Source organism: Pseudorasbora parva, chromosome 3, assembly GCF_024679245.1.
Source record: "Pseudorasbora parva isolate DD20220531a chromosome 3, ASM2467924v1, whole genome shotgun sequence".
NCBI classification, from domain to species: domain Eukaryota; kingdom Metazoa; phylum Chordata; class Actinopteri; order Cypriniformes; family Gobionidae; genus Pseudorasbora; species Pseudorasbora parva.
Window position 1 is genome coordinate 51,955,526 of NC_090174.1, and position 26,220 is coordinate 51,981,745.

The following is a 26,220-nucleotide window of genomic DNA, read 5'->3' on the forward strand; positions in this document are numbered from 1 at the left end:
TGGCTGGAAACATTGTTTAACCTTTGATACTTTAGAAAGTCGTTAGCTGTCAGAGGTCAAATGGTGTGCAAGCGTTTCTTTCCTCTATGGGATTACCTAAATCACTGCATATAGAGAAACTGTAGATACACAGTCTGCCACGCGCAGTTTTCTGTGTTAGGCTAATCTATTTCAATAACGTTTCGCTTTTATTCATAATGGGATTACATAATATGGAGCAATATCATCTGTATCCTACTTATTTGGTTCATTTATTTTCTTTATGTAGATGCACAGTTAGTAGCCTATTAATATTAGCGTTTTCTCTCGTTTTATTCACTAAGCAGCCAATTATTTGAGCGAGTTTATTGTTTGACTGAGCACATTGACTTCATCCAATGCTTTATGGTTTAAAAAAAAGAAACGTTTTAACTAATAAATATAACAGTTTAGCTGTATTCAACCATTTTTTTGCCATCAAGTCAGTCATCTGATTTTTTTTTTTTAAACTGATAAATATTTTTACTTTTAATTAAATCATTTAAAAAAAAAAAAAATCTGTCACAGGAGATCCCTATTTTTATTTGGAGGTTAAAATATAGGCCCAAACTGACAACATCCCAATTCTCTATTTGAAAATGCATTCATATTTCCTTTCCAACTTAGACATTTTTGGACTTCTCATGAGAACAAAAGCGCTGTATTGCATTTTCAAGTAATGTAAGAATCAGATTTGCAAATGCTAATGGAACACGTTTTAAAGGTAAAATATTTAATGTTTATTTTACAAGTTCAGCACAGTCATTCTGTTCACTTATTTATTTGAATTGCTGTACGTCAGTGCCACGTTACAAGCTTCACGGACCTGCTAAAGGTGGTCTAGCGTTTTCAAAAAACAATTCATTTTCAACCAGGAAAAAAAAAGTCATTTCAGGGCATTTCAGCACCTTCAAAACAGCGCAACATGCAAATATTCCATCTATCTAGAAGCTCGATGGCTCAAGGGTAATATATAATTTATGGCTTTTTAAAAGCAAAAACAAAAAGTGCATCCAACACAAAAGTTCAGTTCCAGTCCGTGATAATGCATTATAAGTCTCTGTCCTCCTCGATACTCCAAACACTGCAAAGCCCTGCCATTGTTCGGATTCTGAGTTCACAGGCCGTCCAGAGCTAATGTTGGGCTCGTCCTTATGCTCCACAAGGACATTGTGACATTTCTCCCTTCAATAAATATGGCAGCTTCTCTTTCCATCTGTTAGAAGCCACTGCAAAAGACGTGCCCAACCCAAAACTCAACATGTTTTGTGAGTCTGGGTCACAAAGGTATGTGTGCAGAGGTTTTTTTCAATGTGTTTTGTCCCGTGTGGCTCTCGATCGGGTGCCGACTGAGTCATTATCTGGGTCCATAGTCGTAATTAGTGGGCGCGCTTGTCGCAGAGTACATGTTGGCTGTGGCTGGGTTCATGTGAGGGTGGTAACCGTGGCTTCTAATGCTCGGTGAGGGATACGGGGACGGCCTGGTTTTGGCTCCCAGGTAGTGTTCATAACTGGTTGGATACTTGTACGGATGATGGTGAAGGGTGTCGGGTGGTTGGGGGTGTCCGTCGAGGCGTAGTTCGTGGGGTGGGCTGCGCGGGCCGGCTGTAAGGGGCACGGCGTGTAGGCCGCCAAGGACTGGAAGGGCAGGGCTGAGGACTCGGGACATCAGCTGGTGAGCGGGGTCGGAATGGAGAGGAGTTCCGCTGGGGTCACGGTCATATTCTCGCCTGCTGTCCTCTGTGTTCGGGACAAAAAAAGAAAAGGTGTAAGCTGTAAGATCACAAAACATGAAATGGTGTAAGATACAGGCAGGTTTGTGTGAGTCAAATTTTTAGGATGCACTCTTAAAAGGAGGCATGCAATAGAAGAAAAATAAAACATTTTTGGTAAACCTTCCTATGAAAGACTCATTTAATCATTTGAAGAAACTTGTTTTCCACTATTACACTCAACACTCAATACATACTTGACATTGATGGTTTAATAAAGAACTTTTAACATCTTTCAATGGCACAAAAGTTTCTTTATAGTGGAAATAGCTTCTTTACGTTATTAAAATATTCTTCACACAAAATGCTTCTTTTAAGAAATGTTTACTGAACGTTTTTGTGGGGAACCCAAAAATGGTTCTTATGACACTAATAACCCTCTTTTGGAACCTTTTTTTAAGAGTGTACATGTTTGTTTTAACGGTTAAAGGGATAGTTCACCCAAATAAGAATATTGTGTCATCATTTAGTCATACTGAAGCTGTTGCAAACCTGTATGAATTTCTTTCTACTGTTGAACACAAAGGAAGCATGTTTGGAACCGAGCAGATTTTACCAGCCATTGTCGACCATATTTTCCCCCGCTATGGTAATCAGTGTCTGCAGAGATCTGCTTGGTTGCAAACATTCTTTCAAATATCTTCCTTTGTGTTCAGCAGTAGAAAGAAATTCATACAGGTTTGGAACAGCTTGAGGGTGAGTAAAAGATGATCGAATTTTTATATTTGGGTAAACTATCCCTTTAAGTTAGAAAAAAAAAAATGTATTACAAATGTAGGAAGTCAAGACCGCAATGTAATTTAGTTTGTTTGTTGATGGATTGTGGATTTAAATCTGTAATTTTTTACAGTTCATTGTAGAAATGTTTATTTGTAAACTAATTACTAACTATATTGTTTTTTATATATATATTTTTAATCATCTGAATAACCTTTTATCACTACACGGAAGCTTTTGTGCAGTGGAAAAGTTTCTTGGATGTTAAAGAGAGAGTTCACCCAAAAATTTAATTTTGTCATTATTTACTCATCCTCAAGTTGTTCCAAACTTTTTTTCTTCTGTTGAACACAAAAGAAGATATAAAAGAATGTCGGTAACCATGCAGTTGACGGCACCCATTGACTTTCATGGTTTGTTTTGTTTTCCTATATGGAAGTCAAAGTCAACCAACATTCTTTAAAATATCTTCTCTTGTGTTCATAACAACATGAGGGTAAATAAGACATTTTTTAAATATTCGTTTTTGGGTGCACTATCCCTTTAAAGGTTCTCCATGGATTGGATTGCCAATAACAACCATTTATTTTCCATAGTGTGTTTGTGTATAGAGGCACAGTTTTGAATGGCTCTTTACAAATGTAGAACGCCCGGACAATGAGTTCAGGGACCTGAACTGGAATGAAAAAGCGGTGTGATTTAGTTTGTTTGTGAAACGAGATGTGCTGCTTGATTGGCAGGATAAGTCATAAGTGTCCTTCAGCCAAAGAGGTAAATTCTCACAGGAAATCATTTTACACCGAGTGTATAGCACCGAGAAAATCTCGGTCTGAGCATGTCCTCCGGGCATGCAGCTGTTCAAACCTTTGTGTATTGAAATTTGCAGCGCTCAACTAGACAAATGTAACTGTTTTGCGCAGTGGAACGTAGATGCTGAGAGACCAAACACGCTGGAGACATTACTGGACTGAAAATCCTAACTGCCTTTATTTGGGCCTGTTGCTCATTTCTAGCGGATTGGCTTTTCCACGGTAATCACAGCTGAACGCGGTTTAATGTTTATGCATGTGAGTGTACATTCCTGTACGGACTGTTTGATCAGTAATGGATTTAAATGTGTAATAGGCACACAATATTATCCATACAGCAAATGTGACCATTCGTCTTGTCATGGTGTAGAAATGTTCATTTGTAAACTCTGGAATATTGTTTTAAAACATTTTTCTCGTGCTAAATGACTGTGTTTTATATACAGACCTTTCTCTGTGCCGTTCTGCTGCGGGGGAGAGGACATGGGGTTCCTGGTTCGAGCGAACGCACTCATGATCTGCAGAGAGCCCGGCCTGTGATTCCGGGGCCTGAAATGCAGGCAAGATAGAATCAGTGACATGTTCTGGAATGCATTGTTTTGTAGTCTGTATGAACGAGTGGTGTGTCTAATGGTATTCCAGCAAAACATATAATTGTCATTCAGAGCAGACAAAACAAACCTTTTGGCAAATAAATATAGCCGTCAAAATTGGTTTACTCTAAGTATAATAAAAAAAAGTATATGTATATATTAAGACATCATTTTTTCATATAGCTAAACATGTTTAGAAGTATATGTTACTGTATGCATTTTTTATTATGTTTAACAACACTGTAAAAAAATATTGTTGGTTTAACTTTGAAAAGTAAGTAACCTGGTTGCCTTAAAAATTTGAGTTGATATGATGAAGGAATAAATAGAAACTCGAAATATTATTGTATCTGAACCATATAAAACATTTGATAAATCATGAAAACAGCACAATGTGGCATGTTTTACTGCGTCATCACAAATAAAACCCAATATGCTTACAAAATATTTGAATATTGAATAAAGGTTGTCAATTCTCAAAAATGTTCATTGTATTAATTCAAAATTTTTATTTCAATGAACTCAAAATTTTAAGGCAACCAGATAGCTTATTTTTTACATATTTTTTTTACAGTGAAGGCATACACTCTTAAAAATAAAGATTCTTTCAATGGTTTCATAAAGAATAATCTTTCCGTTGCACAAATGTACTTTATAGTAGAAAAGATTCTTTAGATTATTAAAATGTTCTTCACACTAAGAAAAATCGGTTATTTTAAGAACTGTTCACTGGAAAGTTCTTCGGGAAGCAAGAAATGTTTCTGTAAAACCCCTCTTTTGGAACCTTTATTCATAAGAGTGAAAATATTCAGCAGGCCTTACTATATTTTAACAGTTAAATATAGCAAAACATTTTGTGTAATGTTACACAATATTTAATTTGGATGTTAGGTCTATTTGCATTAATCTGCATTTTAATTTGTTAAATATAAAAAAAACAAATGTCCTTGTAATATTTCCAATGCATTTATCATAGTTGAGCAGCAGCCAAAAATAAATAAAAGCTCACCAGTCCTCTGGATCACAGTCCCTGAATCCCTTGGCAAACGGATTGCTGGCGATTTTCAGTTGTGTTATCTAAGAGGAACAGAGTGAAAACGTGAAAAAATGAACAAATTCGGGTATTGACCTCCAATATTTTTTTTATTTTTTCTATTCAGACAATGAGATTGTTTATACAGATAATCATTTCTCAAAGTCCCCTCCAGAGCTTGTGTTATTATAAGGCGTTTTTTAAAGTGTAAACTCATTTTTCTGCCATGTTACGCTCCAATTAATCGCGTATACAACCGTTTTAATGTGTGTGCGCCATTCCTGAAGGGCGTCGACACTCGACGGTCGTATTTATATTAACAATAACACATTTCAACATTTATTTGGACACCGACTGGAAAGTATTTATGTTAAATATGAACGCGCGAGACAATGCCTCATGCATGCCGTGGAAAAGCGCTGGATGAAGATGTGTGCGTGATTTTCCGGAATGAGTTGAAAAACAAATGTAAAGCCCGCGGTGAGAGTTGGAGATCAAGAGGTCAAACTGATAGAAGACAGAGCAGGAAAGAAAGATGGAAAAAAAGAGAAGAAAAACACTGGACAGCTGCGCGAGAGCATCGCTGACACTACGGTCTTTATAGGGAGCTCATATAGTCAAGTGTATCGTTTTAAAAATGTAGCCTATTTTACTTTTATTTACGTTTTCAACGGAGGCTAATTAGAACAGTAAAATGATTACGAATTGATTTATTATAATCAGCACAAAGGTAAATTGAAATCATAAGACGTTAACAAAGTTTTTGATTTTCATTTTAAATAAGCCATCAAGCAAATTTACAAAAAAAAAAAAAAAAAAAAAAAAAAAATTCTATCTAGGTCTAAGATCGTGCTTTAGGAACCCGCGATGATTCACAAACCAAAAAATATGCATGCAGCAAATGAGTAGCCTACATTAGCGCCTGTTCGTAATGGATTACTGGTAGGTTTAATTCAGCGATTATCCTACTGTGATATCATAACCAGTGGGTATATGTGACAACAGGAAGGTCTTTCTGAAAAGCAGCAATTAGTGTCAGAGATGATCACTTACTCTGTGGTTTTGATACGCTGTGACGGCGGTAAATCTGGTCTCCTCGAACACAAACGTCTTGTAATTTTCCTCGGCGTATTTCTCACTGTCTTTCCTGGGATCCACGTAGACCACATGGAATCTGGGCTGGTATCTGTGCATTGAGTTCAGTATGATCTAAAAGAGCAATAAATATAATTTAACATGATATTTAAAAACACATTGAAACGAGGCAGTCATTGGCGCGCAATTCGATTAGACATAAACATATTTGGAAAGTGTAGGGTAGGCTACTTCACAGTAGCCTAATACATTTATTAAAAATAGTATTATTAATAGACTATTGAATTAAATTTCAAATGTGGAAAAACTAAGAAGCGATCAAAAGTGGCAATTAATGTAGCCATCATGTGGACATATCATTACGCCTCTCCAATGTTCATGAGGTTTACGCCGTTAATGATACGGTATGCATAATATCCAGAGTAACCATACGGCGGAGTCATAAATAGCCCTGGGCTATATGAATTATTTCCTACTAATTCTTTAGTGTTATTAAATACTGCCTTTAAATGTGCACATTTGTCACATGCGTAATTTACTCCTCTCAATCTTCCACTGGTCTGTGCTGTTCTCAAATAAAAACGAAATATGACAAACCCCGACTATCTCATAACTAAAGGCAAATTACAATTATAAACATTTATTTTTAGGATTATTTTTTATTTTTACACCTACATGTCCGTTGTCGTCCAGCAGATTGTTGGTTAGTTTTAGTTTATCGAAGGAAACGATCTGTTTCATCCACTGCGCTCCTTTGGCAGGTGAGTCGGGGTGATAGTGCACTCTTCCTGGAGTCGCTGGATCAGCCTTCCCCGCCACCAGCCACGATGAGCTGTGGAAGGCATACCTTCAGTACAGAGAAGAAAGACAATGAGTGCTCCGTTTGCAACGACAGAGAGTTATGAGTAACACTTTATAATATATACATATGATTCACTGTTTACTATGACATTATGCGCATTCAAATAGTAACGAAACTTTGATGTAACATCGAAATATGTTTTCGTTTTGATGCAGTGGTTTATGTATGCATGATGGGGGTAAAAAGTGTGTGCCATGGCATACCTGTATCGTTTATCATCCACTGGTAGGAAATCCATCAGGAGCATGTAATCTGCCATTGGGTCCATTCCAAATATTTTGACTTGAAATGTAGGAAACATTCGTCTGGAGAGGAGAACGCAACCCGTTGGTTAGATATTTATGAGTAAGCAATCTACTACTTTTTACTATTCATTAAATAATATAAAATCTTCCTCTATAATTGGAATCTTTTAATTGTGATATTTTTGCAAAATGTCGCTGACAATTTGGAATGTGCCAATTACACGCATTCTTATACTGACTCCAAATCTGATATAGAATATTAGGCCTGTTACGCGCCAGAATTATCTCCAGTGCACTTCGGATCTGCTATGAAACATCAGTCTTTCTCTCTCTCTCTCTTTCTCACTCACACGCACACACAAGGATGCATTCGTCAAATATGCAGAACAAACACATAAGTACGCATGCTGTGCTCAAAAGTGGGTCGACAAATACATTATTCTGAAAGCTTGAGCCCTTCAGTATGCAACATTCTAAAGCACAGGCACACCACATGCTGCATACCAGTGAAAGTGATACTGGAATCATTGTTCAGTGAATGTGAGTGTCTTTTCAGGGCGCTAGTTGTGGATAGGTGAAGCTAAAGTAGCTTTTAAAGTGCCTTCCTTTAGATTCAGTGCTGTGAGCACCTTTGGAATGACAGATGACCTTGCGCGCACACACACATACGCGGAAAACTAAGTAAAATGTCTCACTATTTGTGTTTTTCTTCTCTCTTTTAGCCGCATCTTCGCCGTTTAGCATCGAGATGGCCGTGACTTCATATGCTCATTATGAAGGGATGACATATTGCAGATAATGTAAGATCCATCTTAATACGCGTCTTTAGGCCACAATGACAAGCACACCGTTTCTGCAGTTTGCACCGGTAGGCTACTTGTAGTCTTATTATTTACTTTTAATTAATTAGTTAATTTGAATTATTGTTAAATAGATTGTTTGTTTTTTTAAAGTGTGTAGCTACTTAGCATGGCCACAATTGCATTTGCGATATTGGGATACCATAATTTATTATTTAATCAAACATAGGTCCATATTTCTTTTCTTTTTTTTCTTTCTAAAAACATGCAGGTAAATAACTCGTATATTTTCCTGTTTATTTTGCTGACATTCAATACACACGTCAAAAATCAACCCACTGAAACTGAAAAATGAAGCTGTCTTGATTTATTGAAATTAAATTAATGTTAAAGTTACTGTGATACGTTAGCTGAAGTGGGAAGCTCATTTCACTTTTTTATTCTTTTAATTCAATCCGGCCTAGTTATGAGGGAAAAACAACAACGTAAAAGATAAAAATATTAGGTATATGGCTAAAATAGTGACAAGCTAAATGAATGGAAACAAAACTGTTATTTCGATTTAAAACACACGCCTTTAAATAGAAAAATCTTGGCCTATATTTTTTCTGACGTGCAGTCATTCATAGATACAGGCCTATATGTTCATTGGAAAGGATAGTGACCGAGTGCAAATGTTTGAGTCACGAGGCAAATTGGACTAAAATATAGAATAACATAAGCATTGGAAAAAAGCACTTTTATGTGCAACATATGTCTGGGGTCTGTAATATTAACATTGAGATTAGGGTTATCGGGATGTTCTGCTGCCTATCAGAAGAAAAGCCAAATTTGTTTACGTGCCCTCTGTGTTTTATTCGCCTCTGAACTGCTTCGAGTTTAAGAAGGCCAAAGCAGCTGCAAGAAATGAACACTAAACGAGACGAACAGTCCATGTAGTGGTCTACTGACCTCATTTACGCAGATGCAATGCTTCTAGAATTATGCTAAGTATCGTTCAGCTCCCTTTTGCCTTCTCCCACATGTGACTTTTATTTAAAAGATAGGCTAATTTGCTGATAGAAACGTACCTTGGAGTATAACACTTCCTGGCTGGGGCCTGATTATATCCAAATACAATCCAAATGTGTGAATTTTTGGTGTACGCTCGCGCGCATTTATCTTTATATATATATATATCCTCGTCTATTTTTTGCACGAAATAAACGCAAGCTAAAACTCGACATTCACCTGAATAAACAGACCGGGCTGTAGAAATGACACTATAGATATGCATATTAATCGTAAAAGCCAGTCAGAAGCCCTTTAGCACACAGGTGAGCTAAACATGTACTGTATCTTTTGCTATCTGTCTTATCACTGTGTAAATATACACAATGGGCTGTTTACACTTCATTTTAAATGGTCGTGATGATTGTGCTAGCTAATGCACTGTTAAGAGTATTTATTCAGAATCGGACCTATTTAACCTTCTGACAATATGATAAATGTGTCTTTCTTGTGCAAGAAGTAAGATTTCTTGAGCTCCTAAAAATAGCTTATGAATTAATTAACAAACGATATGCTTAACACATCTGTAGTTCAAGTACATTGATTATAAAGTCTCATTTACATTTCAAAGGTTTGGTTAAATGGCCTTTTATATAAAAACACTACGAGTCTTTTGTAATTTCCGGCGCGTAAATGTCGATAATTTATCTTAAAACAACACCTTGATGTCTCAAACTTCAGTATAGAGAAACCTGCAAACTCACCTCCCAGCTTTTGTGACAATCATTTCAGTTCCAAGTTGATTAAATTCATCCCAGAGTGCCTTCATTTCCAACTGTACATTAATATTGGCTACTTTAGGGTTCTTTTTGACCAGCGTTTTGTTCGGCGTTGAGCTTGAAGACGACGAGGAGCAGCTGGACGTTCCGGTGTCTCCCTGTGCCGGGGCCTGTGCTGGATTGGACCCGGAATAGTTGTAGCCGTGCTGGGCAGCCGGGCACGGCTCAAACTGGGTTTCATGATGGCTGTAGGGATCCCCGGGCGACGGAGAGAGGTGGTAACTCCCGGGCGTATTGAGACTGCTCAGGCTGCTGGTCGTGAAGGCTGCAACATCGCAAAAATGGGACAGCTGCGTCAGCCACGGGCTTGATATTGCTGAAATCATTCCAAAAATTGGATTTACAATTTGCGCAGGACTCGAGTTCAAAAGCAACAATATGCAAGTGAATACAGGAGTTCGCCTATGCTTATCAAATATACAGTAATTTGGCGATGTCCTCAAGTGTGTCGCGTATCGGAAAGTTCCCTGCTTTTATGAGTATATCCAAGAAATTTAAGAACAAGCGATGGTCTCCTTAGGTTAACGCATATTGCACAAGTGAGGTGCTTAAAAGGCCCGTGTTAGAAATGCCTCTGTTGCGCTGAACCTGTAAAACGCCTTCCTAAGTAGTTTCGTATTGATTACCGATGATCTAAACTTGTGCGTATACGCGCGGTCCGTTGTTTTCAAAGGCTTGCGCGCTGTGAACTGTTCCAAACGGCCTCTGTCCTGCCCCTCTGCTAAACTGAAATCCAGACTTCTCTCTTATCTCTCACATAGGGCCTCCCCTTTGCGATAAAACCGGTTCTTATTTCTATTTAGATAAGGAACTGCAGGTAATGTGCCTTTCCTCGCCTTGGGACGAGACTGATTGACAGAGAAGTGCGCCCCTTATAATGGGCTTTCCGGCACCCATTTACTTTTGGATAAGTGTATCGCCCACACCACCCTCCTCTAACAATAGACTGGTTAGCTGGCACGACGGAGAGTAACCTTTTTTCGCAAAGCAAACAAACACAAGCGCAACAAGGACAAACAACTAATGTTACGAAGGAACAAGTCTCCCGTCTGTTTCTTGAGTGCTATTTCCTTTTGTTCACAATCTTGCTGTCGGTTTTGTCCGTGCCACTGCTCGTCTGACAGGCTCATCCTTGGGTCGGAGGTGGAATCTTCATTTTTTAGATGTCTGGGGCACTTTGCCAGCTTCGGTCTGCATTGCGCGCGCTTGTAATGCTTACTTGGTCGGTTAATGTTTTCGGAGGATCATGCAATGGCTAGCCTGTTTTACAAGTTGCAGCTAATGTGCAGCTTAGGACAAAATATTTGCATTTCTGTCTACTGTACAAATTAGAGCGCGGAAAACGATACGGGTTATTTACTCAGTGCGTTGGGCGTAAGGTCAGAACATGCCGTGTTGAATTTTGCATTAGAATATTGAAACACACGTGTCTTTGGCGATAACTGAAAGTGTCTCGCGCGCCCTAGGCGACGCGAAAGTGTTAAACAAACTGCGCGAGCCCTACAAATCACAAGGTTATTGTCAAGATCGTGCCCGTACCTTCCATCTCCCGCGTGACAGTGCTGTAATGCATTTTAATGGGTCTGGAGAACTTTTGCAGCACTTGCTTGTCCGGGCTAGTGGCGTGTTTGTCAAATGTTGTGTTTCCTGCTTGATCCCTCGCTGAAATCAGACAGGCAATACTGAAAGCGTTTGCCTTTGGAGAAAGGGGACTACTGTCGTCCATAAGCGAGAAACCGAGCCAAGGAACACCGCTTCCACCCCCTTCCGAGCTACTCCATGTCGAGAACACAGACAGTACAAACAATAAGTCGAAGTACACGAAGTTTCATTCTTTGAGAAAGGGCCTTTTGGCGATGTTGGTGCTCTCCACTGTTTTCAAAACAACCTATTCCCACGGAATTTGCTCCGTTTTATATGCTCCAATTAAAAGATCTGCTCGAACACGTCCGGCTGTATTAAAACATCGCTCTTCCACACACACACACTTAAGAGAAACCGTTTTCTTCAGCCGCGGTGTCTGGGTGATGTCATTAGGGCTCGCTGGAGAAGAGCTACTGCGGGAGAGAATGTCAGAAGCGCGAGCTCCACGCCTCCCGTGCACGGTTGGAAAAAAAAAAGTCTGCACGCTCTCCGCGGGATGTTTTATTTGAATAGGACCTTGTCAATCACTTTACCAAATTTGAATTCACTGGCAAGAGAGAAAAAAAAAGGAAAGAAAAGGAAAACGTCACGCGGATGTCCTGCTGTACTTTTACAGCAAATTATATGTTGTGACTTTTCCCACTGGTAGTGGAAAGCATTACAAGCACAAGCTCTCTGAGGTGTACGCCAGTGAACTGCATGCAGACACTCTCAACTGCTTGCTAAATCACTCCAGTTTAAAGCGGTCGACCTATCAGTGCCTTCAGCGACGGTTCTTCTGTGGTTCTTTGCGATGTCTGAGGCTTACATATTGTTCTTGAGCTGCTGTGGTCCTATAAATATTCTGGATGTCACAGTATAGCTTCTGGGTTTTAAAATGTCATTTTTGTATTTTATTTTCAGAAAGTTTAAGAAATTCACACTGCATGGTCAGTCTGTACACCTTTTTTATTCTATTAGAAGCTTTAAGAATCCATAGGCTATGCCATTTTCACGCGTTTTATAATCATTTATACTATTAAAAATAAAGGTGTATGGTTCCATGAATAACGTTTAATATCCAAAACATATTTTCATTGCACAAAGGTTCTTTAGACTTTAAATGACTTGGGGGGAAATGGTTCTTTAAAGAACCTTTTACAAAACGGTTCTTCAGGGAACCAAAAATGGTTCTTCGCCATGATGGTGAGATTTTCTTCAATGCCTTTATACACTGATGATACTTTTATTTGATTTTCCGTTTAATCAAAATGCTCAGTTTGTGTCAGGTCATTTTGCCTTTTTTTAATGAAATAATTGATTTACCATTATCTGTGCATTAATAGCTCCATTATGCTTTTTTTGCCAGTAAGTCTGTCTCCACGCGCGTCCACGCAGGCATAAAGTGCACGTGAAACGTAAGCAAGCAGTGTATCGCGTGGCTTAGGCACTTGACCCTTCTCTCTGGTATACAATATCTATCTGGTTATCGGCTTATCAAGGTTCATAATTAATGAATAGAAACAAAAGTTATGTTTTGTTGACCTGCAGCGATAGCAACCGGATTGAATCTAATTTACACTCGGGCGATTGAATAACAGGCAAAAGCAGCAGGGCACTAATGAGATAACCTAGTTAACGACACCACTGTTTTCACTTCAGCTTAACACTATTTGTTTTTGGATGTTTATCTGACGCATAGCATGCTATCGTTCGTAAATAAACAAATGTTATTTTCTATAAGGAAAGAATTGAGGTGTGGGAAGTTCATTCAAATAATTATTTACAATCGTAGTGTTATTTGGTAAGCCTTTTATTATTAACAGCTGGACGTGTATCCCAATGGTATTCTAAATAGAACTATAATTTATGGGCTATTATATAAAACAAATAAAGGTCTTTAATTAGTAAGTTCATCATTATTTAGTAGGCTAACGCTTTTGCAGTAGCTACAGTGTTAAAACAGAAAACTAATTTGTTGCATTGGTGACATCCCTCAATTGGCCTTTCTTTTTGTCTCTTTTTCTTTCTTTCTTTCTTTCTTTCTTTGTAGGAATGGTTGCAGGGAGTGTGATTTTCTGCAAGATCAAGAGGCGCGCGTGCGTAAGTATTTCCCTCTTTTATCAGATGCTTCTTTTGATTCCAGATCACTTCATCACTGTCAAGTCGGAAGCGTTCTTTGTAAATACTCGGGTGATAACAGACACAATTCAGAGCTTGATAAAAACTGGACAGACCTTGATGTTGCGCAACCGAAAATAGATCTCAGATTTTGCGCAATGATAAATGCGTAATTATAGGCCGGTCATATTCAGATAATAATCGCATAGATTGTTTTTACCCTTTTTTTATTAATCAAATAAAAAATATATATTTTCCTTTTTTTCCCACACAGCATCTGCAAGTACAAGTGTAAGCAAATCGGTCAACAGAGGATAAAGACCGTGGGACAAAAATGTACCCTTTGTCTCTTTTGTCACCAATAATTTAGGAAAATAATAGCCCCATTTAGAAATAGACTATATTTACTGTGTATATTTTTAAGATTGGACGCTTTTATTATTTTCTATATGCAAGCTCCTCTTTTATCAATGTTTTAATGAATTAGTTTTTCTTTAAAAAAAATTGCACCCTTACATTTTAATAACAGTGATTCAATATCATAAGTAAGTATACATCATTAATTTGTGGTTTGGATGATGTTTTCCAGGGAGACACACTTCCTGTTTTGTCTTTTGAGCGGCGCCTTTCAGAACCCACCAGGTGTGTGTATGTGTGTGTGCGTGCGTGTGTGTGTGTGATTTCTTTCTGGATATAGCCTACCGTATAACATCTAAAGTAGAAGCCATATTTCCTCAAGAAACATGATAATACCAGATAACAAGCCACGTCTTTAAATTTTCACCTAAATGTAGGTAACGTTTTATATGAATTCTCATTTCAAACATTAGGCTATATGACGCTTGACATGCCCATCTATTCAAATAAGAAATGCCCATTTCATGAAGTTTGATCATGTAAGGCGTGAAGTGATGTTTAGTGTCATTGTTTTGTGTGTTTGGTTTGAGCGCTTCTGAATCAGTTTGAGCAAACTTTTTGTTGTTGTTGCGAATTCATGTCCAGTCTGCAGACTTGTCGAGCTTATATAGGCTATGACATTTACACAGGATTGTCAATTGTTTATGTAACCTATGTATTTATTTTGTAGCCTATCTAAAAAATAAAAAATAAATTGTGATGTCCGTTATTGTTCTCCATATGCGAATTGAGCAAAAAATATTTGTGCTCATCTTGATTCTCAGTTTTATTATCAGAGCACCATCTAGAGATCGGATTTTCCACCTGAAAATTACAGTAGATTTTATGAAATTAGTGTTGAAATTGATGCTTAAATTCATTTAATTCGGATGCTCAAATGATAAACGTTTTAATGAATACGTATTATTTATTTTGAGATAATTTTTCAGCATTTATTCATCGCTCTTTTGCTGGTATTCTACGCTTTTATCATTTAAGAAACTACATCAAACACGTGCCCATCTATGCAAATATACAGACATTATTAGCATTAATTGATTCAAAAGTTGCGTGTTCATTTTGAGGATGTTGTTTAAATGCTGGTTGCACCTTTTGGAACATTAGAAAAATAAATTATAAGCCTGATTTTCCCCCGACTGATTTTCCCATGGCCTATATTGTTCATCCAGCATTTAAAGAACACCATCATAATATCTATTAAATAAACACGAATGCTTAAAAGAATGTGCATTCATATTTTAGTGAATAATTGTCACATGGTATTATCGATGTATTTACTCAGAAAATATATATTGTCAAGCATTATCTTGACTAAAAAAATAAAAAAAACTTTTTCATAACAAAATGATTTCTGTATAAATGTATTTCTATATGAACTAAAGGTTTATGTTTTATTTCAGTTCAGTTATTTTGTAGATTCACTGGGGTTTTTGAATCGGCTGGCCGGAAAAATATGTATTTATTTGATATAGCCTATTGCAATATGTAGGCTATGTGGTAAACGTTGACGTTATTTCTCGTGTTGGTTATTTTTGATTTTGTAGCAATTGTAGCCTAATAGTAGTGAGTTTCCTAATCATAGTAAATCAAACTATATTTTCTGGAGGAAACTGATATTTCTAGCTGTATGAATATTTATGATGGGGCATAACTCTGGACTGTGTGGTCCTGCGCGCTTTGGCTGGTAACACGAGACTCAATGCCTCATTAGAAACTTTCATAAGACATGTTCTGTATGCTTTCAAAGGTGCGAAGATGATTAACCTGCAGGGAAAGGCATCGCAAACACATAAACATAAATAGCCCCCTAGATATAATTCCCGGTTTCCATGTTTTACAGTGGGATCTGTTTGTGATATTTGCGTCTATCAGCATCCAATGTTCATGAATGGGATCCTTCCACACTGCATGTATCTCCCAGTGCCTCCAGGCGTTTTTTTTAGCGATCTCTCCAATTTGTACAAAACCCCGGAGAGAGAAAACGGTCAGAAGTTAATTAGAACCCGATATCAATTAGCAGATAATAAATCATGGCGTGTCAGAGGAGCGCGCGGCGCTGATTTTCGAGCATTAATGTATGGGGAAGGTATATAAAATCCTATCCTATATAAATATTAGCCCAAATCCCTGAATAAGACCCGCAGGAAGTGAGCAGTTGACCGCTGACAGTTGGGTTGCTGAGTAGATGTCCCTTGATTTCCAGACCGGTTTCACGTGGCAATCGTGTGCAAATACCACTCAAAACAGATTCTGCCTAATTAAAAAAATGTAATCTTTTTGTAAATATAAATTTGGTCTGGTGCATTATGCAATGAGATAGAGATATTTTCATTTTTGTGATCATGATTTGTATCATATGATTGCTTTTCGCAGAATTCCCGGTGATAAGCCTTATAATAATTATAATAATGGTAGCCTATCCTAATATTAATAATTGTTAGTTTAAAAGAAAAAGGTTCCAAAATGGGATTTTCGCAGCGATGCCATTTTGGTTCCCAAAAGAACCTTCCAGTGAACAGTTTTTAATTTATTTTTAGTATTTGATTTCAATATTGAACCTTTATTTTGGGGGTGGTGGCAGTTGTGTTGGTGTTTTATATTTGTTTTTGCGGTAGCCTACGTTTTTAGCAATAGAAAATGCAATAAAATATATATTTTTAGTAATAGAAATAAAAAATAGCATTAGAAAATGCTAAGCAAAGTTAGGAAAACATTTTGAAAAAATATTGTTATGAGGGTTTTTTCGTTTATTGAAGAGAAGCTTTATTGTTCTTATGTACAATATTTTCTAATTGATTGTGATGCGCTTATAACAGTCAGTTATTAATAATACGATTAGTTAATTTAGCTATTTAAATATCGATTAATATGTCTCGGTGTCTTGCGTTGGGGTTATCGGTATGCTTTTAAACACTTTATGGCATGGGCGTAGATTACGCGAGGGACGGGGGGGACGTGTCCCCCTCACTTTTAATAAAATGTATTTTCGTCCCCCGCAGTTTCACTGGGTCTCACCGATTGTAGTCGACCCGCTCCAGCATTACCCTGCGCGGCAACGGCCAAATTAACAGGGACGCTAAAGACAGCCTTCTCTAATCTCGGTTGATAGAGCGCTTTTTGAGGTCACGGGCAAGTGTATTTACATAGAAACCAATGTGAATACATTAAGATTTAAAATCAGAGACAAAAATTAATCTATGCATGACCTGCTGTCATTTTATTCGCATCTAAATATGAGGAGGGCACTCTCACAGAAAGTCCAAATTCCAAAAGCGGATTCGTAGAAGTAATACCCTGTCACGCTGGAGCTGCAGCTGAAGGAAAACAATCGTTATGAGCTGAAACGTGACGACGACAATCAGACGAGTGCGACAATATATGCTTTATGTGTGTTTTTCAAGCCATCTCAATGTAGCCTATTTATTGACAATAAAGTAGCCTATCATATGAATAATGCAGCTTTTTTAATGTTTAGTATCTTCTGCTCACCAAGGCTGCATTTATTTAATCAAAAATAGTTAAAACAGTAATATTGTGAAATATTATTACAAATTAAAACAGCTTTTTTCCTGTGTGATTAAAGCTGAATTTATCATTAGTCTTCAGTGTCACATGATCCTTCACTAATCACTCTCATATGAGGATTTTATAATCAAGAAACATTTATGATTATTATCTGTGTTGAAAACAGTTGTGCTGCTTAAAAATGTTGTGGAAACCATGATACATTTTATTTTTCAGGATCTTTGATGAATAGAAAGTTCAATGGACAGCATTTATTTGCATTTATTAAATAAATTATTATCTTTTGTAATATTAAAAATATCACGTTTGATCAATTAAATGCATGTCTGATCAATAAAAGTATTAATTTCTCTCTTTTTTAATTTTACCACAAATGTTTAGATGGTTTCCACAAAATTTAAGCATCACCATGAGCAGCACAACTGATAATATTCATAAATGTGTGTTGATCATCAGATCCTCATATGAGAATGATTAGTGAAGGATCATGTGACACTGAAGACTGGAGTAATGATGATAAATTCAGCTTTGATCACAGGAATAAATTGCATTTTACTATATATTCACAGAGAACAGCTGGTTTACATCAGAATTCAATTTATTTTTATTTTTACATTGCATAAAATCTATGGAGACTTAATGCACAAGTGTCTGTAGATAAACCAATCATGAAATTGGCATAAAAAATAGGAGAATAATATTATAGATATTAGTGGTTATTGTTCAGCAGTGTATTTGATATCTTACCAAATTAAAAGCAAGAGATGCGATAAATTATATCGGTCCCCCCAAAAAAATGGTATAACGACATTTCTGTCCCCCTCACTTCTGAAAAGATGACTACGCCCCTGCTTTATGGCCTTTTGAGGGTTGTGTTCAGCATCCCTGTCATGGAATCTGTCTGTCAGAAACGGGAAATGTGACAATACTGGGGACTTGAACTGGGCATGGTTAAAGAACATTTACAGTAAACACGCTTCCTTTTTGGCTCAAAAATTCATGTTTCCTGTTAAACTGTTCGTTTTTTATTTTTGTAATTTAGAGACGTAAAAACACAATGGTCATGGATACAATGAAACAGTTATCCTCATGTGTCCAAAACGGGAGGAATTGTTTGTCACGCACATATTCAGGCTGACCCTTGAATTTGTACCCGTTAGATTAGAAGATGATAGTATAAATATATTATTGTCTTTCTTTTTTTATACCATTAACATTTGTGTTCATTTTTGTATTAATAATTCAGTTAATTGTTAGATTTCAAGCATGTATTTATTATGATTAATAAGTTTTGCTTGGACTCAATTTCATAGATCACTGAGCACTCACTAAACCAGATGAGGAAATGTAAGACATTAGACAGAGATGCCTTACATTTGCATCACATATTCTAATTATTAATATCATCATTTTCATTATTAGGAGCTCCACATTTTGGTTTTGGCAATATATGTGTGTGTGTGTGTGTGTGTGTGTGTGTGTGTGTGTGTGTGTGTGTGTGTGTGTGTGTGTGTGTGTGTGTGTGTGTGTGTGACATTATGGATTAATCCTTTCAACTGTACTTTTCCGTATGTTTGAGAGGATGGTAATGATTTTATAGGTGCCTGTTTTTAATGTTAAATGTGCAGACAATTGACAATTAATGACAGATTTCAGATCCTTTTTTATTTTAAACTTGGTGTGTATTTTTTCCACAGTGTGTGTGTAGTGATGAATGTGGCCATAGTGGTCTTCCACAGGTTCATGCTGCATATAAATCCAGGCGGTCCTGAAAGGGTCACGAAAACACATTTTGTCGAGCAGATTTCTCACAGAACACAGAGAGACCCTGGAATGTCCCACGAATGAGGTTTTTCAGAAAAAAATCACCCCCCTCCTTTGTTTTAAAATGGGAAAGCTTTTAGCTTTTGAAAAGTATCCTTTTCCTATCTGAGCAGAGGCGGCAAGCCCATCATCACCTAACCCCTCTCCAGCTCTCCCATTGGCCAGCTGCTAAATAGCTGGCATTCCTGTTACAAAAAAACCCACGATATGGATTCAGGGCCGCAGTGATCTTCCAAATTAATTAAGACCTTTTTGTCCCTCTCTGAAGGATCTGGTGCAACTTTACCTCTAATTTGCTTTAAGCTCTGAATAAAATATAAGGAGAATCTCTGTCCGTATGATCTAATTATTAAAGTCCATATCTCACCATTTTCCTCCAGTAGACCTCTTCACCAACACAAGCCAGTGTTTATTTTAATATGCGAATGTCTTGTGTTTGACTGCAAGCTCATCTCTTTCTTTCTCTCTTTCTCGCTCCTGCTGCCGTCCTCTCTCTGTTACCTTCAGTCCATTTCTGAGAAGTTGATTCTGTTTTTAGCTGTTCGTGCAGAGAATAAATGTGTGTCCTTGGACTACAGTATTGATCGACAGCAGTAAAGTTTTTTTAATTCTTTTTTAATTCTACTCCCAAACTCCCACTTTTCTGTCTGTTTTCTTCTGCATTTCATTCATTTGTGCTCCAAATTCGAGTTTTCGCCATAAGTGATGATCTTTGCCTTGGCACGAGTCAAATTCAGCATAAGAGACGCTTTAAAATCTCAGAAAGGTGAAGTTATACTCATCACCCAAATGACGTGGTTGTAAAACCAACTAAAATAAAGTTTGGTCCACAGAGGGCAAAACCTACAGGAAATCACCATGGCTCTTTCCTGTGCTCCTCATCTCTGCCATCCAGATGAAGAGCAGGAAGTCACATGGGCTGGTGAACAATATGGGGTTTGAGTGAAATGCTAAATGTGGAAGAATTCTGATCCTTCGTCAAATCGATAGAACATTCCTACATGTCAACCATAACGCTCAAAATAATGAATTGGTTTGAGTAGAGTCGACTCAAATTAAACCAATTAGTTCAAATAAATGAACTTTTATGAGTTTAGAACTTTTTCCCAATTTTCCCAGTTCCCAAAAATGACACATTTTTAAGTAATCTGAATTGTTTAATTGTTTTGAGTTTTTTTTAAACTTGTTTCTTTTAATTTAGACGAACTTAAATTTAACCAAAACTGGTCTGGTATTTCTATTTCCCAGCATGCTTTGCCATGACACTCAAAAGGAAGTAAATGCCAAAATGAAGCGTTATAAAAAAAAAAAAAATTGTTTTGTTTTTTTGTTGTTGTTTTTTTTTTTGGGGGGGGGGTGCAAGATTAACGTAAAGTGTGATTAATGTTTTGTTATGCTAGTTTAGAAGAGTTTGAGTTATGTTTTTTGTAGTGTTACCATCATGGTGGAGCTTATGAGAACAGATATATGTTAAATTGCTATCCTCATTCAGCAAGTGCTATGCTATGTCAGCCAATGCTACCAAAGCATTGTGTGACCAATTAGCAAGATGGCATTTAATGAATTAGCTGCTCAAGTTTACACTCCTAAACATTTGAGATTGCATGATATTTTTAAGTTAAATGTATATGAATTAACTTACTCAGATATTCCAAGTTCAGAGCAATTAATATGATTACAAAATAAAAATATGTAAGTTTTGCTAACTTATTTGGATTTACAGATATACTCTGTAAAAAATGATTATTGGAGTGCGTTTGAAAATTCAATGTCAGTGAACAAAAATCAATGTGTTACTTGTCACGTCTTTGTAATTATTTGTGAATTAATTTACTAGCATTAGTAAATCCTACACCAAATTTCATGCAAAACTGGCAGATGATTTATTCAAATCCCCTTGCATATAAGATAAACATTTTGCCATGTATTCTCTAAGAATCGAACCCATGACCTTTGGCATTGCTCGCGCCATGCTCTACTGTTTGAGTTACATGAATATGAGATTCTAATCTCAATGAATAAACTCTCAATCAAAGCCGTAAGCATAACCACTGCAAGTTAAAGTTTTCAAAGTTGTGATCAAATCCCTTTGCGTGTTTTCCAGTGGATGTGCTGACTGTCATAAAGTGGCGCAGCCTTATGAGAAAGAAAATCAGATGACAGGGCAGGTCAGACGATAAAAATAAAGTGATTCATCATCTTGCCGCTGGCTGCCTGCACACGTTTGTTTTGATCTCTTTATGAAGTGTGTTCTGACACTGAGAGATGAGGTAGCATGTGGTCGGTGCTGTGTATTAAATGTGTATGGAATGTGAAAGTGCATGTCTGCATGTGTTGTCATTGACAGCACTGTATACATATGCAGGTGGATGTGTCTGAAAATGTGCGTATGCGTGCATTTCCTTGTGAAGGCCATGGCATGCTGACTTCTGCTCACTAGGACTTACACACCCTCTCCAGTTCTGGAAGTCCCTGAGTGCAGGAGAACCAGGGCTGAGGTTGTTTACGGTGGCCAGAGTGTCATGGGAGAGGTGGAGATTGACCGCTGTGTCTCGCAAAGCATGTACAAGCCATCTATTATGTTTGTCACGCACTTCCTCCATTTGCATCCATTAAGAACTGTTTAGGTGGCACGAACATTTGAGAATGAGAAAATAGTACAGAAGAGATACGTTTCCTGTTTATAATGTAAGGTTTCATTCTGTTGTGGCACTTAAAATGTCTGAATTCCAAAGATCTTTGTTAAAACATATTGATTCCTATAAAGCGACAGAAGGATGGAATGAAAATCTGTTAATAAAAATGTATTTATGTACATATATATATATATATATATATATATATATATATATATATATATATATATATATATATATATATATATATATATATATATATGTATATGTATGTATGTATATATATATATATAATTTTGTTTTATAGTTTGTATTATTGTTCAGGCCACACATAAATTGAGTAAATAACCTTATTTATTAAGAAATGCAATAAGCACTAAATTATTCACTTGGATCTTTTTACGATTTTAATGTACAAACTTTGATCCTCTGTTGCATAGAGTAAAAATTAAATCTGAATTTAATTTAAAGCTGCAGAATTGAAGGCAAATTCTTTTCATTATACTATATTCATCATATTTAATGTTTTCATATTAAACATTAGTGTATTGTTGTTTTTCTTATTGTTATTATAACAGAAAATTACTGAATTATATTTCAGTTTAAGATATATACTCTTTAATATATATATATATATATATATATATATATATATATATATATAACATTTGTAAAATATTTTTTTTTTGTAAAATAGCATAATGCATTAGTAGTTAAAGCTATTTTAATATTTTCCCCAGAGAAAAATAACCCAAATAATTTGAGCATATGATGATAGATAGATAGATAGATAGATAGATAGATAGATAGATAGATAGATAGATAGATAGATAGATAGATAGATAGATAGATAGATAGATAGATAGATAGATAGATAGATAGATAGATAGATAGATAGATAGATAGATAGATAGATAGAAAGAAAAAAATATATAAATATATAAAATTATAAGTTCAATAAGTTATGACACCATGTTTTTACATTGCTCAAACTCAACAAGATCAAAAACGTTTTTATATAAATTAAGGTTCAACTCATTTTATTAATTCAGTTTAATGCAATTTAAGTTGAAATGACTTAAACATCCAAGTTGATTGTACTTAATAATTTTTTTATATATTTCAGCATTACAGTTTGTGAATCGCCTGCATCTCAACACTTTAGAGAACACAATCACACACCGCCCTAATCCCTTCACTGTTAAATGCATCCCTTAGATCCTTCCTCTCGTATCCAGTACATCAACACAAAAACTTTGGGATTTTCTCCGGATTTTCTTCTATTTTTACTAGTCAAAAGAATTGTGATTTGTGTGAGCATATTATTTGTTTTTTTGGTCTCCTTTTCTACTCTGAGCCACACAAAATTCACAACACAGACCTCTTTTTACACCCTCGCCCAGATTGAAATATGGAGCGAATCTTGGGCGAGCGGAGAAAAGAAAAACAGACAACAGAGTGAAGACTCTTGCTGCAGCGTGTTGTAGTAACCTCCCATGTGGTTAAAACGAGAGGAGCGAAAACACAGTAATGAGACGAGGGTGAAAAAAAAAAAAAGACAGAGTGTGTTTGGGTCCAATTTCTCCCTCCATTCATCTTCACAGCCCTGGGTTTGTGTGGGACTTGGAATGATGGGATATTTGGCACAGCTCATGTGTGATGATATTTACTGAAGCGTGTTTACGCCCCTGGACCGCCTCACTGTGTTGTTGCGCTAAAGACTTTTGCACTTTATTTTCGAGGTCTTATTTAGAGCTTCTTTTATCTTGTTTCATGCTGACAGGATGAAAGTTTTGTTATTAGTTTGTTGAATTGTCATGGGTTTCTGGACATATCGTGTGTGTGTGTGTGTGTGTGTGTGTGTGTGTGTGTGTGTGTGTGTGTGTGTGTGTGTGTGTTTGGGGGGGTTTGGGTTTTTTGGTCCTCCATGAGGAAAACATCTTAACTGTGATGTTTTTTGAAAATGAAAAAATGCTGAAAGTTTTCTATGATGGGTAGGTTTAGTGTAGGGGGGATAGAATATACAGTTTGTACAGTATAAAAATAAAATAGTCCTCATAAAACACGGAAACCCAATATATATGTGTGTGTCTCTCTCTCTCTCTTTCTCTCTCTCTCTCTGTGTGTGTGTGCGTGGGTCTGCAGATTTCCAAAAAGCTGCAGCTCCCCTTTGTGGTCCAGCAGTGATCTGCAGTGTGATGGGATGGACATGGACAGATGGAAGGGGAACGGAAACCCTGTTTTGTGTCAGCCAATGTAGAGCCAGGAGTGTGTGTCTATCAAAGATCAAAATAATTGCTTTTGTCATTTTATGTAATTTCTCCACTCAAAAGAATGCTTTTAAGCACACCGAAATTCTAAATTGTTATATTCTTGTTTAATTTCGGGATATTTTTTTTTAATTTTTTGCAATAGATCATTGAATTGCTTCCTGATGTTTCTTGTTTATGCATATGTAAATTTGCAGATGGATGAAGAATGTTTTGATGGGATCCTAAATGCAACATTTGCTAAATCTGCACACTCACAGGCACAACTGATACACTTTGAGCTGTTCGCCCGTGGCACTTTGGTTCAAGTTTGTGTTTGTGGTGCGGTGAGCATCAGAGGAGTACTGCTTCTCTAATGTTGTATCAGGTGACTCATCTATATTAGGCGTGTTTGGACACACACATGTTTTCGGGTCGCAGGCCTGAAATGGCTCACTCTCTCTCGTGATGGACCACTTCACCTTTCGCACACCTGTCGATGCAACCTGGGTGGCAATGAAGGCGCATATGCACACATACACACACTTAGAGTTCTTTCTTTCGATCGTGCATATTGGACAAGTACACACCCTTATGCAAAAATATATACTGGAAATGTATGCAGAATTGTAAACATGAAGTTCAATGGTAATTTACATTGGAGCAAGAATCAATAAATGAACACACGCACATTCCAGCATCATGGCTCATTGCCCGCTGTGCTTTGAAGGAGCTGCTTGAATGTTTACTGATGCAAATTAGTCTGCAGAGGCAGAGCCTGTGGATTTTCAATGTGTGTTAATGGAATGTTGAGCGAGGCAGTGGCCTCTGCTGCTTCCTGCCTTTTCCTCTCGCTTCTACAGCCCTGCTCGCTTCTGAAAGAGCAGATAGAGATATACAGACAACTAGTGATTTTCTTTTTCTTCTTTGATCAACAAACATTAATCCATTGTTTAATTTTAAACAGGCTTTAATTCAATTAAAACCTCCAAAATCTTAAAATATTTTGTATATAAAGAATATTTTTGTCTTGTTATACAGATATCTAAACTTAAATCAAGATGCATTTACTTCAGATGCTAAATGATAGCCTATATGTTTTATTTTCTGATTATTATTTTTTTTAAATTGAGTTTTTGCTGGGAAAAAACCCCAGTGGCAGATTTATATGATGATGTATATATGTGTGTGTGTGCATATATATATATATATATATATATATATATATATATATATATATATATATATATATATATATATATATATATATATATATATATATATATATATATATATATATATATATATATATATATATATATATATATAAAATCCAATACCAATGTGTGTATATACACTGTAAAAAAATATTTAGAAAAAAAGTTTGCCTGGTTGCCTTAAAAATTTAAGTTCATTGAAATTAAAATTTTGAGTTAATACAATGAACATTTTTTGAGATTTGACAACCTTTATTAAAATATTATTAAAATATTTTGTAAGCATATTGGGTAATTGTGTGTTTTATTTCTGATGACGCAGTGAAACATGCCAAATTGTGCTATTTTCATGATTTATCAATTTTTTTTATGTGGTTCAGATACAATAATATTTTGAGTTTCTATTTATTAAACCAATTTCCTTCATTGTGTCAACTCAAATTTTTAATTTCAATAAACTCAAAACTTTAAGGCAAACAGGTTACTTACTTTTTTAAGTTAAACCAACAAAAAACATTTTTTTTTTTTAACAGTGTATAGATCTAAGTAACATTGCTTCTTATGTAATATTTAAGAATGTTAAGATTTTTGTACTGGAAAATGAGCCAGAGAATACTGAGAAAAAAAACAAGCTGTCTTTTTCTTTTCTTTTTGCAGTGTATTTTATAGGTACTTTGATTGGTCTTTCTTTCTTTCTTACACTGTAAAAATGATATGTTCAATAAGATATGATATGTTTTTTTACACTGTTTTAACTCATCAAAATAAGTTAAGAAATGTTAAAATAAGTTATACAAGGTGCAACTATTTTTTTAAAGTCAGTTTAACATAATTT

At 36.2% G+C, this 26,220-nt stretch overlaps 1 protein-coding gene and 1 long non-coding RNA gene across 6 annotated transcripts; one reads left to right on the forward strand and one right to left on the reverse strand.

Moving 5' to 3' along the window:
• Positions 1–739: 739 nt before the first annotated feature.
• tbx1 (T-box transcription factor 1) lies at positions 740–12,109 on the reverse strand. Of its 5 annotated transcripts, none has more exons than XM_067439422.1 (8): positions 11,313–12,109; positions 9,699–10,089; positions 7,103–7,204; positions 6,713–6,884; positions 5,996–6,151; positions 4,919–4,986; positions 3,765–3,850; positions 740–1,791 (listed from the first exon to the last, which is right to left on the reverse strand). In XM_067439422.1, the coding sequence occupies exons 1-8, from the start codon at positions 11,497–11,499 to the stop codon at positions 1,376–1,378; spliced, it is 1,578 nt and encodes a 525-aa protein (XP_067295523.1). In that variant the 5' UTR covers positions 11,500–12,109; the 3' UTR covers positions 740–1,375. The 5 variants fall into 5 exon arrangements, with proteins under 5 accessions (XP_067295523.1, XP_067295525.1, XP_067295522.1 ...); XM_067439424.1 differs by having other exon boundaries at positions 3,765–3,865; positions 9,699–10,038; positions 11,313–12,107; XM_067439421.1 differs by having other exon boundaries at positions 3,765–3,865; positions 11,313–12,106.
• On the forward strand, positions 7,386–25,223 carry LOC137071428 (uncharacterized). The gene is made up of 3 exons (XR_010904431.1): positions 7,386–8,012; positions 13,450–13,499; positions 24,065–25,223. It is a non-coding gene; the product is annotated as an uncharacterized lncRNA (long non-coding RNA).
• The last annotated feature ends 997 nt before the right edge of the window (positions 25,224–26,220 follow it).